The 16,407-nt window shown below is 44.8% G+C and overlaps 1 protein-coding gene across 50 annotated transcripts in view; it reads left to right on the top strand.

The window, feature by feature from the left end:
* The window catches only part of MYT1L (myelin transcription factor 1 like), a 532,999-nt gene that overhangs the window by 393,464 nt on the left and 123,128 nt on the right, over nt 1-16,407 (top strand). For 26 of the 50 annotated variants that reach the window (XM_045369879.2, XM_065527489.1, XM_045369877.2 and 23 more), the window contains 2 exons: nt 6,242-7,219; nt 12,062-12,196. In XM_045369879.2, the coding sequence (XP_045225814.1) occupies nt 6,242-7,219; nt 12,062-12,196 (1,113 nt within the window). The remainder of the gene's footprint in view (nt 1-6,241; nt 7,220-12,061; nt 12,197-16,407) is intronic. The other 24 variants (XM_074012448.1, XM_074012457.1, XM_074012466.1 and 21 more) reach the window with 1 other exon arrangement.

Raw genomic sequence — 16,407 nt, forward strand, 5'->3', positions numbered from 1 at the left:
GTCCCACGCTACTGGAAATAAGACACACAGCAGCACTCCTGAGTTAGATGTAGTAGGAAAGCATGATGGTGACATCTAGAGCAGAGCCAGGGATGGTGTGGCCTGGCGGGGAAGACACGTGCATCCCACTGTCAGTGCCACGTCACCCTCCAGGTCCCCCTTTCACCTGAGTGGAACTGCAGGGCTCTGTCACTGGCAGTAGAGGGTGAGGGAGACAGAGGAGGGTGCAGGGATCTCGTGCTGGCAGTGAGAATAGCTGTTCCCGGAGCCAGGCCACGTCCTGCGTGGCGGGCAGCTGAGGGACTCTGAGGTTGGCACCGCACCTAGGAGAGGTACCTGCCTGAAGGCCGCCCGGGCTTGGAAGGTGACTTCTCCCATCTCATGGAAGGGAAGAGACCACAGTGTCTGAGCTGCAGTGTCTCAGCGTGTGCCTGGGGCATCTGAAGCGAGAAGAAAATGAACTCATGCTGCTCCGCCTGGTCCTGGCCAGGGCAGTAAGTGGGCTCCAGTAAGCACGGGCCCCTGCCCACACAAGAGTCAGGGGGTCTGGGCCTGTCCTGCGCCCCCAGTTCCCTCCCTCCACATCCTTATCCTGGCTCTCAACTGTCTCCCGCCCTCCTACCCAAGCAGATCCCTCGGGCTTCCCAGGCACCTGGAGTGGCAAACCCAGCGCCTTCTTGAATATCAGTCCGGAGTCCCGGATTGTCCTAATTTTCTAATCTCTTTTCCACATCAGAATGGACCCAAACTCCACTAATCAGGATCCTGGTGACTGGCAGGTTCACTAAGCTGGCAGTTCCAGCACAGCTCTGAGTGGCTGGTGACACAGCCAAGTCTTCAGTCCATAAATCAATGTGGAGTATTGCAAGGAGAAAAAAAGTCAGGAGATAAATGCAAAAATAGGAACAAAAACATTCTGAATGGCGAGACAGAAGGGAGCCGCGTTCCTCGCTGCTGTTGAAGCGCTGCATGTCTGGCTGGTGTAGAACGTGCCTCCTGGGAGGCCATGGGGCGAGAACTGTGCAGGGTGCTTGCTCTGGAAGTGGAGGCAGCGTTGTAGAACGTTCAGGGCTGTGCCGCACCCAGAACTCAGTGGCTCCAGCTCTGCCGTTTCACAGTGAGCGATGGCGTAAACTGTCAGCCTCTGTGGTTCTGTATTGTCACCTTCAGAGGGAGAAGTGGGTGCCCCAGTGCCTCTCTCATGGGGTCGTCAGGGGAACCAGACTCAGGTGAGTCAGACTATTCTGTACTCACTAACTTCATGTCCTCTGCACAGAAGGATGTGGTATATGAAACATTTATGACCAGGTGCAGTGGCTCACACCTGTAATTCTAGCACTTTGGGAGGCCCAGGCAGGCAGATCGCTTTGAGACCAGCCTGGGCAACACAGTGAAACTCTGTCTCTACAAAAAATACAAAATTTAGCCAGGCATGGTGAGGCATGACTGTAGTTCCAGCTACTCAAAAGCTGAGGCAGGAGGGCCACTTGAGCCATGGGGAATGAGGCTGCAGTGAGCTGTGATTGTGCCACTGCACTCCAGCCTGGGCAACAGACCCAGACCCTGTCTCAAACAAACAGAAATATATAGATGGTTTATGTGGCTTTTTTCCCTTATCATTGCAATTTCTATTAAAACACCATCATCTTTTCATTAGAATGAATACATTGTCATATTTCAGTATTTACAAGTCAAGATAATATTTTGATATTGATTTATTTATGTAACAAAACACCACCTCTGTAATGCCATGGAAAGTAATGGTCCTTCATTATTTGAAACTCACTGCAGACCAGGTCTCCTCCGACCCAGGGAAGTCTAGGGTGATTTTCGCTTTGGAGTACAGTCCCCACCTGCAGCTTCTTCTGTGTTTTCTATTCCGTTGTACGTTTGCTTGCCTGGGGCCTGTGTCAGTGACCAGAAAGAACAGTAGTTCAATCAGGACTAGATGCTGAAGAAATCAAAAGTTGTGTATCTTAGGGACAGACCACTAAGAAGCCAAGGCTTGTATATAAAGTTATAATCCAGAGTTCTAACTCTACCAGACCTTAGTGAGGACGGTGGAGGATAAATGGCCCACAGCAACCACATTTCTTTTGTTTACGAAGATGTTTTCATTTTCTAATTGTAACTATGGAGCATAAATTGTTTATAACAACCTGACTCAAAAGAGAGAAAATTCAGCCCTAAAACGTTTCATAAAGCTCACTCACAGGGGAGTTGAGGTCTCATGTGTAACACAACACAAGTTAGGTTTGTAGAATAATTGGCTGATAGGAAGGTAGAAGGGCCCATGAGATCAGCCACTGAATGGGTTCTGTTTTCTGGGCTCAGTTTTTTCACCTGGAATAGTTGGGCCAGCTCTTCTCTGATTTCCAAACCAGTGCGGTAACTCTGTGTGGGCAGCCCCGGGCTGGCCCTCGCTGACGGGAGGCTCCTGCTCAGAGTCCGTTGCTGTGCGGCTTTGCTGAATGACAGATTTAAAATAGAAAACCACAAAAAAGGGAGCTGAGAATGCCTTGCTCTTCTCTTTAAATCTCCATCTAAATACGTGCTTTTACTTAGAACATAAACTTGTCCTTTAAAATAATTTCCTGATAAAGTGCTCTTTTATCACAACATACATTCTCCCTATTTGATAGAGCGATAGTCACTACATAGAAACTAGTAAAATGGAGGCCGGTAGCAGTGGCTTATGCCTATAATCACAGCACTTTGGAAGGCCGAGGCGGGAGGATCACTTGAGGTCAGAAGTTCAAGACCAGCCTGGCCAACATGGCGAAACCTTCTCTCTACATGGTGGTGTGCACCTGTAATCTCAGCTACTCAGCAGGCTGAAGCATGAGAATTGCTTGAACCCGGGAGGCAAAGGTGGCAGTGAGTTCAGATCACACCACTGCACTCTAGCCTGCATGACAGAGCGAGACTCCATCTCAAAAAAAAAAAAAAACCTAGTAAAGTGGCCTCCTGATTTTTGAGGTTGGAATGTTCATTTTGTGGATTATTTGCATCACGTTTTCAACCCCAGACTGGCGCAGAAAATTCTGATCTAGTTCCCATAGCCCATCCCATCATGTGACTAATTTCATTATTAGCCTCAGAAAAGCATACCTGAAAGGGAGTGTGCACACCCAGGGAGGGAATCCCAAAAGCTCATTGTGAACGACTTTGAATTCCAGATGAGGCTGATGCCCAGCAGGGATTCAGAGCCTACCTGTTGATGATTGACTGGCTGTTCCCCTCCACGAGCCCACATAATTAGGAGTTGACTTCATTTCACATATGTTTTAAAAGAGTTAAAGACCGGTAGCTTGAGAAGTTCCATTCACCTGCCAGGCTTTGAGGCTGCCCATGCCATCTTCACCCGCCATCCCCACATTTGCTGCTGTTGGGAGAGGCTCAGATGACACTGAGCAGGAGGATGAAGAAGGGGGGAAGCACACGACAGGCTCTGTGCTCAGATGCCAATACGCTTTCCACTGCCTTTTCCAGATTTCTTCTACCAACGGGCTGCTCTCCCCAGGAGTCGGCTCTGGGGCCAATGGTAGGAGAGCAAACTGCAGTCTTTAGGAGGCATATCCTGTGGCATGGTTCTTGTAGGAGATCCGACGAAGGGCCAGGAAGTTTTGCGATCCCCACTGAGCAGATTAAGGCCTGGAGACTTGGGTCCTCAGCATCACACAAGTCATGATGAGCACCAGGCTGTAGAACTTCTAACTCCATATCAGTCTGGTATGAGGACGAACCGTGCCCTCAGTGTGCTTTGTGATTAGAGTATAAAGCTGGAGATGCATCGGAGGTGGTCTGCGTTCTGCCGGCCTCCAGACAGTTCAGGGACTTTCTCCTTGGCTGCTCTCAGCTTCACACATCAGCACGGCTAAGACCCTGCGTGAAGAGGCTTGTCCATTTTTGTTTTAATTTTGTTGGGGGAAGGTAACTTATGAATTGAGTGGAGAAACAGATAAGTGTCTGATTATCAAAAAGGTGAGATGTGCTTCTTAACTATGTGCTGCTGAAGGGAGAATGCAGAAGGAAACAAATTGACGCTAATCCTGAGATTTGGAATGTGGAGAATGACCAGTCTTGTACATAACACATTTGTAGGAAGGTGAGGAAGTTCATAAGATGCGAACCGGGACCCGTTCCACCTGTAGGCTTTCTGTGGCTTTAGAAGCAGCAAAGAGGATTAGACAGGCTGTTTCTTTTCTTGTTCACCACTTTCAAGGTCTTGCTTCTTTTCCAAATTCTTCAGGACCACACAATGAGTTCCATAAAGGAAACGTAGGAGATCATCATGAAAATAGTGTCTTGCTTGACTGTGGTATCTTCTTTGACTCAACTTTCAAAATGCTCCAACATGTGGCCTGTGCTTTTTTGTTTTCAAATCATAGCTTATCTTTCATCTCATGGCTGGGCCTTCATAGACACAGTGATTCTGGCTGTTAAAACCTAGCTATTGTGCAGGGTAACTCAGCTTGTTATTCTGGGGAAACGTCTCTAATCACAGCCCATGAATATAACAAAGTGCATAAATTGAGAGGAGAATATGACTTTTATATTTCCAAATATTCATTAAAACAGGATTGACTTCAAGTCCTAAAAGCTTAAACACTAGGCTATAGCAAGGGGTACGTTGGAGATTAATACTCCCACAGTGTTTCTGATTACTTTCACTAGTTCGATTTTCTCTCTTTTTGCTGTTCTTGGGGAATACTTTTATCTTTATAATAAAGAAGATGATTTATAGGAATTATCCAGAAGAAGGGCAATATTTGCTTCACACAATTAGTGTAGTGATTCTCCATGTCTAATAAAAGGTGAATGTGGTTTGCTGAAGTTTAGAAAGGTGTGTCAGATCTTAAATATTTGTTCCTTCAGCAGGGATAACAAAGATGCTGTTTTCTGTTATTCACATATTGAACTCCAAGTCTTTTTTCACTAACAAAAGCCTTTTCTGCATAAAACCCGTAGAGAAAGCACCAGAGCCCCCCATCTCAGCTTTTAGTGAACTGGTATTTTGTAGAGGTCAATATACTTCATTTCTTTAAATCATTAATAAACTTTAGGCATTCTTCTTACTCTGGATTTTTTATCACAAAACCGAAGAACAGATGGGAAAATGGCATGCGGTTAACGACATCTAATCTAAGGGTACAGATGCGTTTAGGAACCCTTTGATTATTACTCATATTTTGCAATGTACATAGGAGCAGTGACCTAGCATGGTGATTAGAGGTGCAAATCCCAGATACTCTTTGAGTGTGAAACAGAATACGTTTGAGATAAAACATAAGGGTTTTATGTAATTTTTAACATGGTCTTTTTTAAAGAGTTTTTCCAAATACTTTTTTGAGATGAAGCATGACACTTACTCACACATTATACCCGCTCACCAAGCTTTTCCTGAGGCTGTGAGATGGAGGAATGTGCCAGCTCTGCCTGTGCGGTCAAACACTGTGCAGTGGTTGTACCAACTCACCTCAACCCCGCCTTTTACAGGCCTTTGGCTGGCTTTCTCTCTCTCTCACTTTCAAACCTGTGGAGACACAGTCAGAGGAATCAGGTTTACTTTCTAAACTTTTACTATGGAATTTCTATTGCTTCACTGTGTATCATGATAAATTGTCTGGAAGGTATTGGATTCAAAAGAACTCTTAATTCAGCCCCAACGTGTGCTTATGATTCTGAGCTCCCAATGCAGCCGGCACCCCTGCCTGACTTCTCAGGAACCTGAGGCTGTCCTCTGTGTTGCCTACACACCACTGTGAAAATAGACCATTTAAAAGCAATTGCTGCAAACATCTGCTTCAGAATTGGCAACAAGTAAAGTTCATGAACTCTTAGAAAGCCTAGTAATGTGAGGAGCACAGTTAATACACATCTGGCGAGGCTGTAGATAAAGCAAGCCAATGGAGAAAATAAGTGATTCTTAAAATGTATGAAAAATACAGAATTAATATTTTAAAATCGTATTTGCCACACTGACTGGTTTATCTTAAGATCCATTAAAGAAATTAATAATTCACAACAAGTATTTTAAATGGCCTTCTGCTTTTTAGCAACATCCATTTCCTTTATGTCAACTTTTTCAACCCAGCCGCAAATGGGACTTACGGTTCTATGAGATGATAGACGGTTTGACTTGCAGGTAACGTGCTATCCATGCTGTTGCAACTAAGCTTCCAGTTCTAGCCACTTTTTCCTTTTCTTTTCTTTTTTGTCTTTTTTATTTTCTTTGCAGAAGACCATCAAATGAATTGTCACAATACTCGAATAATGCAAGACACAGAAAAGGATGATAACAATAATGACGAATATGACAATTACGATGAACTGGTGGCCAAGTCGTTGTTAAACCTCGGCAAAATCGCCGAGGACGCAGCCTACCGGGCCAGGACTGAATCCGAAATGAACAGCAATACCTCCAATAGTCTGGAAGACGATAGTGACAAAAACGAAAACCTGGGTCGGAAAAGTGAGTTGAGTTTAGACTTAGACAGTGACGTTGTTAGAGAAACAGTGGACTCCCTTAAATTATTAGCCCAAGGACACGGTGTTGTGCTCTCAGATAACATGAATGACAGAAGTTACGCAGACAGCATGTCGCAGCAAGATAGCAGAAATATGAATTACGTCATGTTGGGGAAGCCCATGAACAATGGACTCATGGAAAAGATGGTGGAGGAGAGCGATGAGGAGGTGTGTCTGAGCAGTCTGGAGTGTCTGAGGAATCAGTGCTTCGACCTGGCCAGGAAGCTCAGCGAGACCAACCCGCAGGAGAGGAACCCGCAGCAGAACATGAACATCCGTCAGCACGTCCGGCCAGAAGAGGACTTCCCAGGAAGGACGCCGGACAGAAACTACTCGGACATGCTGAACCTCATGCGGCTGGAGGAGCAGTTGAGCCCTCGGTCGAGAGTGTTTGCCAGCTGTGCGAAGGAGGACGGGTGTCATGAGCGGGACGACGATACCACCTCCGTGAATTCGGACAGGTCTGAAGAGGTGTTCGACATGACCAAGGGGAACCTGACCCTGCTGGAGAAAGCCATTGCTTTAGAAACGGAAAGAGCAAAGGCCATGAGGGAGAAGATGGCCATGGAAGCCGGGAGGAGGGACAATATGAGGTCATACGAGGACCAGTCTCCGAGACAACTTCCCGGGGAGGACAGAAAGCCTAAATCCAGTGACAGCCATGTCAAAAAGCCATACTATGGTAAAGGTAATATTTCTACCTAACGTAAGTTGCCTCATGAAAACATGAGCTAGGGTAAAGGATGTTGGTGGTAGTCTCCAGTTAAAGTATGACTCACACTGAATTATGTCTCTACTGCACATTCTTAGAGTTGATTCCAGAAGGATATTTTGTGATTACGTTTCTGACAAGCAAATAAAATATTTGTCTGAGAAATACATAAAGCAGCTCAACGTCATATTATTAGAGCAGATGAACGGTAGGATATTTCAGTGGGAAATGCATTCCTGGGAAGACAGGGTTAAAGCACAGACACATCACGTGATAGAAAATATTAGGGTAAGCCTGTGCTGTTATAAATGAACCACAATCTATGTTGAGTGGCAAGGGTTTATGTAACAATTAGTCAATCCGAGATAAAGCACATATTTTATAAATTGGATTGGGTAGGTGGCATCATGATTTATAAAATTATCATCAGGTGACAGTTATTGATGAAACTGCCCTCATAGAAAACACCCCTGATAGAAATTGAACAGTAACCGAATGACCAATAACGTAAGATAAGGGCAGTGACTACACATTAATTATCTTAAGATAGTAAGGTAATGGAAACCATTTGCTATGCAAGGCATGGTGTGGCCTCAGCTAAGATCAATAGCAATTTCTTTAGGATATTCATTCCCCCCTCACTGATTCCATTCCGTTGTGGAAACAGTTAAACGGCGCTTTTCTCAAATATTAGTTTATTATAAAACACTCAAAAACTATCCAATATGATAGTTTGAGCTGAGTTTTCTTTTATGAAATATGTGGGCACATGTTTGCATATGTCAATGTATTTGGCTATCTTTACATATATATATGTATACTATATGTATGTAAGTAGATCGTATATATATGTATCTCCAACCTGAATGATCGTCTTCATGTTTATAAAGAAGACGGTGTCCACTTTCAATATGAGGCAGGTTCTAATTCAGCTTCATGCATAACCTCGACTTTGTGGGTATCTCCATCACAATATTCTTTTAGAACTCAGTAAGAAGCAATTTAAAACATAAATTTGGCAGTTCATTAAATCCTTCTATGTTAGTACCCCAAAGATCCTTTTCTGTTTTTTACTACATTCTATTCATGACAAATCCTGAGTTTCCTCACTGTGAACCCAGTAGTGAGGCTCAGGAATTTACTTGAAAATCAGTTGCTGTATAAACTTCAAACAATCAGAAAAACTGCACTTTTTCCCACTGTGGCACGGACGTGTATTCTCCTCTCAATGTGTGCACCTACCTTAAGCGGCAAGCTGGACATCACTACAGCCAAATGCAAACTGTAGAGGTACCTTAGCCAGAGGCTCAGGAGCTCTCAGCAGGTGCCTGGGCACAGACAGCATTTCAGTCGCAAGGTGAAGCTTTGCCCGTTGCAGTGTTGTTATGTAGCGAAGGGGTTGTTTTTTAGAGGAAAGAGAATCAGTAGATTCTCTAGTTCAGTAGGGCTTCAGGCCTGATTTGGGCATTTTAAAGACTATGGAACACAGCATCTATGTTTAAAATTACAGTGCTATCATTGTTAACAAGATGGGCTAAAATTATTAGAAATTTTTAGTTGAATTTTTGAGAATCATACAGGAAGGAAACATTTTAATTTTGGGGGAAGAAACAGTGTCTTCTTTTCATGTGATTGCTCAGTTGGACAAATATATTTTAGGCTTACATTTTAGAATCCCGGATCCTAGAGCTGAGGATGGCGTGTTGGCATGAAGTCATGTAGGGTATGCTGTGTAAAGGAGAAGGCTGATTGAGATTTGCAAATTCTATGTTGCGGTGGCTTCTTTGGTTTCTTGGTCTCTTTAAATTCAGCGGCTTTATGCAAATTTTGACTCGCTTTGTTTTGTTGTTGTTTTGTTTTGTTTTGTTTGCAAGAAAATGGAATTCAAACTGCTTGCTTCCTCTGTGTAAATGGGGGTCAGGTGGGAATGAACAGTAAAAACTGAGACATGCTTTTTCCCTGAAGTGAGGAAAGGTTGCAGATTTGGACTTTCCTGCAAGCAGAAGGCCTTGACTCCCATCTCTCCCAGCTGCTCCAGGCCTTCCTCTTTGACCAAAGCTCATTTCCGTATCTGTCAGTGTCTTCCACACTATTCCAAATGTCCTTCAAAGATGTCTGTAGTTATATTCAGAACAAAATACATACAGCCAAGCAAGGCCAACAAAGTGGAGCAAAGAGGCTCCCTTAAAAAATAGTGTGGGTGGATCACGAGGTCAGGAGATGGAGACCATCCTGGCTAATATGGTGAAACCCCGTCTCTACTAAAAATACAAAAAATCAGCCGGGCGTGGTGGCGGGCGCCTGTAGTCCCAGCTACTCGGGAGGCTGCGGCAGGAGAATGGCGTGAACCTGGGAGGCGGAGCTTGCAGTGAGCCAAAATTATGCCACTGAACTCCAGCCTGGGGTACAGAGTGAGACTCCATCTCAAAATAAATAAATAAAATAAAAATAAAAATTGTGGTACTATCTCACCAACCCAGCCAACAGAGAATTCCTGCAACCACTAGCGTGTCAACAGGCTCTATTTTCAGACACTCTGTTATTTTATTAAATACGAAGAGAACACTTGTATTCTCATTTCTACACAATCTTCTCAAACTGATTTAAAGTATCAACGAGCAACATTTCCAAAATCTTGAGCTAATGCAAAAGGCCTGGATCATGGACCTCCTCTGTCTTCTACCCAGTCGCCTGCTCCAGCAGAGTGAAGGGAGCAGGCTAAACAGCACCCTTTTTTTTTTTCCTATAAGTTGTTGCAAGGTGTTGGGTTAAAGTGTTGGTTCCTTTGCTTGCTTGGTTATTTTGTGTTTGCTTGTGTGTTTGCTTTTGAGATTGCAAGAGAAAAGAAACCAAGGGGAGGTAAGGTGAAGGCCAATAGCATGACCCCACCTCAACCAGGACCTCATGCATCGAGAGGAGACTATACCCTTGTCGTCTTCCAAAACCTGAAATGCTTTGGAGCCACAATGTTTTCATGCAAATCCCTACTTAATTTCACAGCACTTTTGAAATCTGGGAAGTCATATATTTTGTTAGGTAGTCGTAAGTGTCGTGATAAAATAGGATCACTTAAGGATGAATAATAGATAACACACCTTACACTTTTTTGCACCGGCCACTAGCCATTTACATCTAGTTCAAAATCTCTTATCTCTAGTTTATGATTGTCAGTATTTCTTTTGAAACTGTTACTGTGCACTTACTACTTTATATTTGTAGTGATTTGTATTTACAGTAATTTATACCAATGTTATGATGAAATTACTGAAAAGGCAGTAAGGTGCCAGCCTTTTGTTTGCAGGTGTAAGAGAAGTTCCAGTAATGTAATTAGAAACTGAAGCCACAACCACGTAATTTTAGATTTGTTCTCAAAGTTCTTCTTGAAATAATGGTAGGAAAGTAGCTGATGATTGTACAAACGGTATTTCCCTCAACACCAGAACTGACTTAAGAGTTTCCAGCACAGGAGAGGCACATTGTGCAGAATACAATGTTAGCTAAAAAAGAAAAGGGGAGTGTTTTTATATGAACATGATGGCATTTGTCTACTCCTGCTAGTCCTTTGTCTATTTCAAGTTCACCCGAATGAATGAAAAGTCCATAAAAGTTCAAAAAATTCTAAATCCAGCTTTTTATTGATATAAAATGAATTCTTAACCAAAAGTAAAACATGTACTTTCTAGCAATCATGATTGGCCTGATTCATGGAATATCAAAAAGAACTAATCCCTAAAGAAAATTTAACTATTGCATTTCTGGACTAATAATGATCACTATCTGTTGGTGATCTGAGCAACTGGTTTTCAAAAACTGGCTAAAAATACAGTGTTTCACACACTTAGATTTACTGTTTGGTCTGAGCTTTACTTTAGAAATATTTTCTGAAGTTATTATATTGCATATTTATGAACTGTAGTCAATTCCGGATATAGAAATAATTTTGTGAGCAATATCATTACATTTTTGGCCTCTAGTATTGAATTTATCTTTTAACCAAAGCTCTGCCCTAATTTGCCCTTGACTGGTACTTGCAGAGAAGCCGACAGGGCTGTAGAAACCCATTACTTCTTAATTTTGTGTATGCATGCACGGCATTCTACGAGCCTTCCTCTGGTTCCAAGTACAGATGAAGAAATCAAAACAAAAGGCTGCTCCCGTGGCTTCTGAAACATGTTGGTTACCCGTCACCTCTGTCAGGTGGGCTTTCCACCGTTTTGGTCATTTGCTTGCAGTGCCTTCTGAGAGTTCAGTTTATTGTCAGAAAAGCGCCGAATTGGTGTGCTACGAAACAGTGTCACCTGACCTCCAGAGAGCAAATTTCAATGCCAGTAAAATCCTGCAGCTTCTAGTGTATGCGATCAGAGCACTCAATAAGAAAGAAATTCAGCTACAGAGGTTTTGAACGGAATGACACTCTCTGGTTGAATTTCACGGAAAATTGCTGAATGCTGATGGCACAGAATTTCGTTCTCTAAGAAGGTCACTGTCTCATCACGATTTACGTTGATTCCTTTGAGCAACACAGCTTATCATGTAACACACGGGAAAATAATGAATCAGGGTTAAGGTGAGGGGTAGGCTTTTCTTTTCTTTAGAATAAAAATTAAAATACTTTATGATTCATGGTTATACTGTGTGAGGTTGAAAAAAGTCACCCAAAACCAAAGAACTATCTAAGCAAAAGTCTGATGTCACAGCCTGTCCCCATGACACCTGCTTTATTTCTTTCTTTAGCAAGGTTCCTTCAGATTGTGAAATAATCACATTTGTCTTTGATTGGTAAACATTTATTCTCTTGGCACCTGTTGTCGCTTTTAGATCCCTCAAGAACAGAAAAGAAAGAGAGCAAGTGTCCAACCCCCGGGTGTGATGGAACCGGCCACGTAACTGGGCTGTACCCACATCACCGCAGCCTGTCCGGATGCCCGCACAAAGATAGGGTCCCTCCAGAAAGTAAGTCCACATCTCACTGCTACCCTTGGGGGTGCAAACACCCGTGACTCTGTCTCTGTCATCCCTCTTACCTGGCGTCATCTCCATCGTACGGCTCGGTGCGACCTGACTTAACTAGGCCCCTAGTTAACTTGATGGGCAACTGATCCAGGATTCGTGGGTGTGCCAATGGCACAGCCCCAGGAGAGTGGTGCACCATGAAGCCCACCTCCCCTAACAGAGCTCCTGCACAGGCCTGGGTTCTAGTCCCGAGTTCAGCTCTGACCTGCTCTGGGACCCTGGCAGGTGGCTTCCAGGCATCTTTTCTCATAATTACAGAATTGAATCTGATGGTCTCTAAGACGTCCCTTCCAGTATGAAACTGCCAGGAATCCCAGAGGAGCGAGGCCTTGAGACAGACATTTCTTGCCCAAATATCTGGATTTCTGTACATCATCCAAATGCATATTTAGATCTGAAGTTTTATTGCATTTCACCTGTAAAGTCTGTCTCATGTCATAGTTGTCTCGACATTTCAACACTATAGGTTCTTCAATAAGGAAGGAGGTTGAAATCAGATGGGTTTTGATCTTAAGCATTCTTTTTAATTAGGTTCTGATCATGTGGGATAAATCCATGAATATAGCTAAATTTTTTTAGAATTGAAATGACATACATCTTTTTTTGTTTATCCTTTCAGCACGTAAAGTATGCCAATAAATTAAATACTGCAGCTGGAATTGACGGTTCAGGGAAAGGCACATTCTCAGGAATTAGCATATGAGTTTAAGGTTCTGGTTTTGAGTCTGTGGCATGGGAAGAGTTTCCCTTACTGTCTAAGACAAGTTTCCAGTGGGGAACATGTCATAACATGGCTTGAGAGACGACAAGATGACCAGTTAATTACTTCAAGGCCCTCTTGAGGACTGCCCCATTAAAACGGGTAACTTTGAGATACTTGAGAGCAAAACCTGTCAGCACAAAGAAACGTTCTCGGGAGCATTTGGGACTTAGGAAGTTTTTGCTGAACGTTTTCCAGTGAAAGATCTTTAGATGTGATTATGGCTCCAGGTTTTCCAATGGCTCCTCAAAATAGCAAACCTGTGTTTTTTGTAACCATCTTGTGAACAAGCCTGAAGAGCCGTAAAAATAAACAAATCAGAGCAAGTGGCTCCAATCCCGTGTGTTACATGAGCAGGAAGATAGCATGGTTTGACAACAGCTTCCATGTACCCAGCACACACTTGGTGCCAGGGCGCAGCTCGCACACAGCAAACACAAGTTCACCTAGTCCCCAATCAACACTGTAGGGCAACACCCACCCTTTCATTCGGATGAGGAAGATGAGAGTCGGAGACTCTGGCACCCTCTCTTTCCAGAGGTTAGCCAACACCTGGCAAATTGAGGATGTGCGACATGTTGTTAAACCAATCTGAGCAGGTACTAACTTGCTCAAGTAAGCTCCAGGCTAAGATGTAAATCCGTATCTGTCTGACCTCCAAACCTCTCTGTCTCCTCTGAAACCTGGGTTTGGTGTTCCGGTTTCCATTTGAACACGTGATGTGACACCCAGCACTTTGCAGCTCTCTATACCTCATCTTCCTCATCTGTAAAGTGAGGCAGGAGACCAAGCTCTAGTGTTTTAAGAAGAAAGAGTTTCTTTATGTGTTTTTGAGACCTACATATTCACCTTCAAGGTAGATTATCAGCTCGTTTTTATGGATGGAAAATTCTTCTGACTCCCTGTTTTCACAGTACAGGCCTAAATGAAGCGGGAGTGTGGAGTGTGGACTGGCAAGGTGCCCATCACGCCGGCTGCAGGTGCCTCCCAGGGCCGGATCGCTCTCGGAGGCAGGGAGCCTCAGCTCTGCCACGGGCCGCACAGGTGCACGCCAGACAATACAGAGGAGGCTTCTCAGCCTTTGCTCCTGTGCAATTCTTTATAACACTGCAAGCATTTACTAAAATGATTAGAGAATTCCATCCATAGAAGGCTTTTAATTTAATTTTATTTTTTTTCTGGGCTAGTTTCCCCTAATCATCATTTCTGTCCAACTAAATTCCATAAAGAAACCAGCAGCACACTGTGTCAGGACCACCGAGGACACGCCATTGCCCGAGATACCGTACTGGCCCGCAGAGAGCTCCCCGCCCGGCTGAGAGAAGGGCATGGGCACGAGGCTGGGGCTCTGCATGATGCCGGGGCTCTGCACAGTGGGGACTCCACAGCATGGTCTAGGCAGGAGGGAGAAGCACTCCCAGAGTCCCCAAGGCTGCCCTGAGGTGATGCTCCAGCTGTCCTGTGTGAGAGGTGAGGAACCCACAGCATTTTCTAAAGGCTGTTGTAAAAGTCCACACAAGAGATCAGGGCATGGAAAAGACAGTGGTAGTAGGAATAAAAATGCTGGGGCAGATTCACAAAACATCTGGAGATAGGCGGGCAGGCTGTGGAGGACAGCACACGTGAGGACTAAGAGAAGAGGGGAGACCGAGAGGAAGCCAAGGATTGGTGAACTTAAGGACGCCAGGGCCGATAATCTGTACAGAGAGCTGAGCAGCAGGGCCACATTTGGTGGAGAAACTGGGACTTGTATTCTTCCCACTTGAGTTGGAGGAGCTGCATGATATTCCATAGGGTTTGGGGAGGTGGCTCTGGAGGCCTGGGGAGGTCAGGTGCAGAGGTGGCTACCTGGATACCGTCCTTGGAGCAGCATTCGTGGAAACTGAGAATGGAATTGCTTAGGGAGGAGGCATAAGGCGGGAATGAAGGAGGGCCCATAAATGGGAAGTTTGGCCATGAATGTATGGTAAGATGAAGCACAGAAACAGGGCAGGTGGAGGAAAATCAGAAACAGAAAACCAGGAGAGGAAGGTGTTTCTGATAAAGCCCCGTGTAGGAAGGCAATCCCCGGGGTGCCACCAAGGTCCAAGAGGAAGAACTAGGGGGGTCATAGGGTTTTTTGTTTTTGTTTTTGTTTTTTGTTTTTGCGTGTGTGTGTTTTAGACGGAGTCTCACTGTGTCGCCCAGGCTAGAGTACAATGGCGCAATCTCAGCTTACTGCACCCTCTGCCTCCAGGGTTTAAGTGATTCTCCTGCCTCAGCCTCCTGAGTAGCAGGGATTACAGGCGCATGCCAACATGGCTGGCTAATTTTTGCATTTTTAGTAGAGACGGGGTTCCACCACATTGGTCAGGCTGGTCTCGAACTCCTGACCTCGTGATCCACCCGCCTCAGCCTCCCTCAGTGCTGGGATTACAGGTGTGAGCCACTGCGCCCAGCAGGGTTTCTTGAGTAAAAGCCTCTTGTTGACCCCAAGAGACGGATGTGAGAAGAGGAGAGAGGGATAGGAGCTGCACATGCTGCAGAAGTTTGAGAAATGTGATTGAGATGGATGAAGTAGCAGCAGAGTGTGGACCAAGGATGGCAAGCACAGTCCACCTCAGGATGATTCAGGGACGAGGCTGGGAGTGTGCATCCCCATGCAGCAGGAGACAGGGGTAAGGTCCATTTGCCATCGGGACCTCAGGTCAGAGTGACCCATGTGCGCCATCCCCAGGGAAAACTGTGTGTGAAAAGTTTACCATAAAAGGAAAGGAGAGTGCAGGTGCATGTCAGAGAAAAGCTGTGTGAAGGAAAGCATGTGTGTGCTGTTGTCGCATGGTGGTGGACAAATGGTAAAGAAGAAGGAATGAGTGAAGTAGGCAGATGGATGTCCTGCAGGAAAAGACTGCACACATGCTTCCTGGAGAGGCCTCCCTGAAAGGGAGGGGCAGCACTTCTTCCTCTGGGACAGGTGAGGAAGCGGGCAGGGAACTGTGCTGGGATTCTCTCAGAAAGGAGCCCCCTGTGACCCCCTCCAGCCAGGTCCCAGCACAAGATGAGCCAAAGGTGGACTCACTTTGATCATTCATTTTTCTGACAGCACTTACTAGGCACCTACCACATCCAGGGCAAGCCAGGAGCTGTGGGAGTGATAAAGCTAACACCAAAGCAGAATCTTTGGAAGGGACTGCCCGGCAGGAAGAAGACGGGGTGTGGACTCAGAAAACAGCAACACCGTGTGGACGTGGGATTCAGTGCCCAGCAGGCTGCAGGGGAAAGAGAGACGTTGTTCTAGAGAAGGAGGAAAAGTGTAGAAAATACAATTACGTAACTAGGGTAGGCAGATCCGTTTTGAATAGACCTTCCATGTTCACCTGGCCTCAGGTAAACCTTGCTGTCAGGGAAAGCC

The sequence above is a fragment of the Macaca fascicularis genome, chromosome 13 (genome assembly GCF_037993035.2).
Source record: "Macaca fascicularis isolate 582-1 chromosome 13, T2T-MFA8v1.1".
Classification (NCBI taxonomy): Eukaryota; Metazoa; Chordata; class Mammalia; order Primates; family Cercopithecidae; genus Macaca; species Macaca fascicularis.